Source organism: Etheostoma cragini, chromosome 24 (assembly GCF_013103735.1).
Source record: "Etheostoma cragini isolate CJK2018 chromosome 24, CSU_Ecrag_1.0, whole genome shotgun sequence".
Lineage (NCBI taxonomy): Eukaryota > Metazoa > Chordata > Actinopteri > Perciformes > Percidae > Etheostoma > Etheostoma cragini.
In genome coordinates this window covers 7061951-7065302 of record NC_048430.1, presented here as the reverse complement: position 1 = coordinate 7065302, position 3352 = coordinate 7061951, and the positions used below count along the sequence as shown (strand labels likewise).

Here is a 3352-nt window from a genome sequence, read left to right as displayed (position 1 = left end):
GCGGCCACGGCGTACGTGTCACAGGAATTGAACCCTTTTCCTTCTGTGATCTCCTTTTGATAATCTGCTGACTGAGCTTTCTGCAAAGACAATACATAAGGCACATTTAGACATGTGACGTGATCATATGGCTTTGAAAGCACCAGAGGAAAAGCTGCCACTAGAGGGCCCCCAAACAGCATGTACAGGGTTCTCTGTTGATTTATTGTCAAAAGCATTAAAAACTACCCGCCCTACATAGCATTCAGTCAGTCATATCAGGATGAAAACAAAAGGTCCTGTAAATGCAATACAAAATATTGGAATTTAGTGACTTACGAAAAGTGTATTAGTTCAGAACATTTGGGTGGCACATTAATGGATAAGGTGCTGTAAGGTGGGGTGATAATAACCCTTCTGAGAACATTGCATGGTTGTTTACTTGTGCAGACATGCTCTGTTTTGCATGCTGTAATTTGACTGAAACAGGATTATTTCCGTCCTTGTATTAACACAATCTACGCACGCTTACCTTCATTGAAAGAGATGAAATCTTTTTCATAAAGGCAGCCTTCTTTGTTTTTTGGGCCAGCCACTGGTCACAAAAAGACTGAGGGCGGGAAACAGACAGCGTTTTTACATCTCTTGACACATGTTACTTTATATATTAATTCAGTTTAATTGGCAGTGATAATGTCTAAAGCGCTGTTGTGTGTTCAGCCTCACCCATGGCAGGCTGCTCCTGCAGCTGAACTCCCAGGTGGCGATGTAGGTGGGACAGGTGTAGCGGTCCAACACAATGAAGGCAGCTTCAGGGTCAGCCACAAAGTTAAACTCTCCACACTCTGTGGTGTTACCCCTGGCTACACACACACACACACACACACACACACACACACACACACACACACACACACACACACACACATCATTCTCAGCACCGTAAGTGCAGAGATGGAAATCACAGGAGGAGAATATACCACACAACTAAATATATACTGTATATTTCAAAATTATCAGCAGATACCCTACATTCAATGTTTCCACCCATGATGTAGAGGGCCTTCAGTTTCTTAGGGAGGGAGGGGTCCAGTTGGATTGCCACGGCCAGGTTAGTGAGGGGGGCCGTGGCCACTAGAATCACCTGTAGAAAGTAAACCAACACACATTTAGTCTTGAGTGATCTTTAAGGTGTTTGATGGAGCAGACCCACGATGGGGCGAAGTGTTCGTCCCACCTCTCCAGGGTTCTCATTCACAATCTTGATCATTCCCTGCACGGCATTTGCCTTCTGCAGCAGCTCCAGGCCTGGAGCATCTGGATCTGGGACGTCACCCAGCCCGTCCTTCCCGTGGTAATCTCCAGCGTGGCGCGCTTGACCCAGCAGAGGCCCTGAACATCCGCGGTACACTGGGATCTGTAGGGTAAGTATGTGTTGTGTTTGAAATATAGCAATCATCAAATATCCAATGCTTTTGTTTAGCCAGGAATAATAGCATACATTACCATATTAACCCCTTAAAACCCCCTTAATCAGTCAGAACACCAAAGTTAGTCAGCCACAAACTTACATCCAGCTTGTTGCAGACTTTCAGGACACGCAGTGTGTTCTTGAGGACGTTCTCCAGCGGTGTGTTGCCATGGCAGCAGGTGATCCCCAAAATCTCCACATTGGGGGCCGCCAGGGCCAACATTATGCCCTGAGCATCATCCACCCCTGTGTCCACGTCGAGGAGCAACTTCTTCTTCATCCTACAACAAAAGAAAGAGACCAAACAAGTGTCATGCTGAGGGATCAACACCAGCCAACAGCTTTTTTTCACAACCTAGCAACCCCAAAGTTGTTGTTATTGGCTTATTTAGGATGGCTGAGAGAACTTAACACTCTGCAGAATAAAACACATGCAAATACAAAGATTTAGACAAATTGTGCATACTTGTTAGTTCTTTTGACAAAATAAAACACATTAATAAAGCTATTTGTAACTTGTTAGAAAGCAGAAGTAAAATATCTGTGACATACTATTACTTAAACATGTTAAGATTTCACTTTGTTCTTGCTGTCTCACTAGAATCCTCAGAATAATGTAAAATACTCTTTGATCTAAAATCAATTCCTCACAACATACACACACACACATCTACTCTGCTTACATCATGATCCTAATTCAGGAAGTAAAGTATTTGTCTAAAGGTATTTTTTATGCCTGCAACACTACATGAGCTTGCTTTTAGTTATGTTGTATGCAATCGTTGGATACAAATGTTCCCCTCAGTCAGCAAATTAGATAAATCTAAGAAGTTTGGGATTCAAAGTTTAGACTGTGAGTAAAATGACTGGACTAAGTGTTTAACAATGTTTGTCTGTGCAACAGTAGGCACATGTAATATGAGCAGCATGTCAATAGGTGTGGCAAGGTTGACGAGTTTTTAGAAGTTATTTCACACTCACGCAAAAGATTTCATGCAAACCCCTTTAGGCTATTCAGAATAGTATAAAAAGTGCCAAAAAAACATATCATGCATCTCGACATAATGCTTAAAGGTGACAGTAACAGCAGATGATTACTGTTGTTTTCATGAATGATATTTTGAAGGTAAATCTCACAGTTCTCGTCTCATGCTAATCCACACACCTTCGAATGTCTGTGCTTTGAAAATGGTCTGAAGGACATTAAAATGTAAGATCCTCACCTGGTGCGCGGATCCTGATGGATGTTTGCTGACGTCTGTGTTGAAAGTGGAGCGGCGGACTGCAGTGAAGAGCCTCCTTTTATAAACCAGAGGCACATACCGTAGAGGTGGTGCAAATAAGGCACACACCCTTTAAAATTGTGGGAAAAAAAGCATGAATTAACAACACAGGTATATTTGATTTGATAAGACTGGGAGATGTACCAGCTGTGTTTGCCCTGTTGTTGGCCATATTATTGGCATTGAAAAACAATAAAACAGAAAGAAGGGTTTTTAGGTCTTAGAAGAACCATGCAGTTTACAAAATGTTGCATCAAGACATAACTGTAACCGAATAGTGTTGAAAGCAATGGATTGCATTGCTGTGCTAAAGCAACTATAACAGAGGATCCTGCATTCATTTTGACGGATGAAGAAGCATCTGTAAACCTGTACTGTACTTGTTTGGCCACATGCAGATGATTTAAAGTTGTTCGATGTGTAACATTTTCGGTGTGCTTGTCCTTCATTGGGCTATTAATGTAAAAGATAATGTCATGTAACAGATTGTTTGGCAACAACAGTCCATTTTTGTTCAGTGACCAAGCAATACTTCTGCTTCCTATTAGAAAATATATGGCCCTGTAATCGCTGCAGTGGCGTCTAAGTTACTGACACTTTGGCTTTTAACTGCCTCACA

At 41.9% G+C, this 3352-nt stretch overlaps 1 protein-coding gene across 1 annotated transcript in view; it reads right to left on the bottom strand.

The window, feature by feature from the left end:
• Positions 1-2809, bottom strand: part of LOC117939692 (probable uridine nucleosidase 1) — a 3367-nt gene extending 558 nt beyond the window's left edge. Inside the window, exons 1-7 of the mRNA XM_034865181.1 lie at positions 2674-2809; positions 1551-1731; positions 1217-1396; positions 1012-1123; positions 706-842; positions 512-589; positions 3-80 (exon numbers count right to left, since the gene is read on the bottom strand). Of these exons, the coding sequence (XP_034721072.1) occupies positions 3-80; positions 512-589; positions 706-842; positions 1012-1123; positions 1217-1396; positions 1551-1731; positions 2674-2771 (864 nt within the window). The 5' untranslated portion in view covers positions 2772-2809. The remainder of the gene's footprint in view (positions 1-2; positions 81-511; positions 590-705; positions 843-1011; positions 1124-1216; positions 1397-1550; positions 1732-2673) is intronic.
• Between the last annotated feature and the right edge of the window lie 543 nt (positions 2810-3352).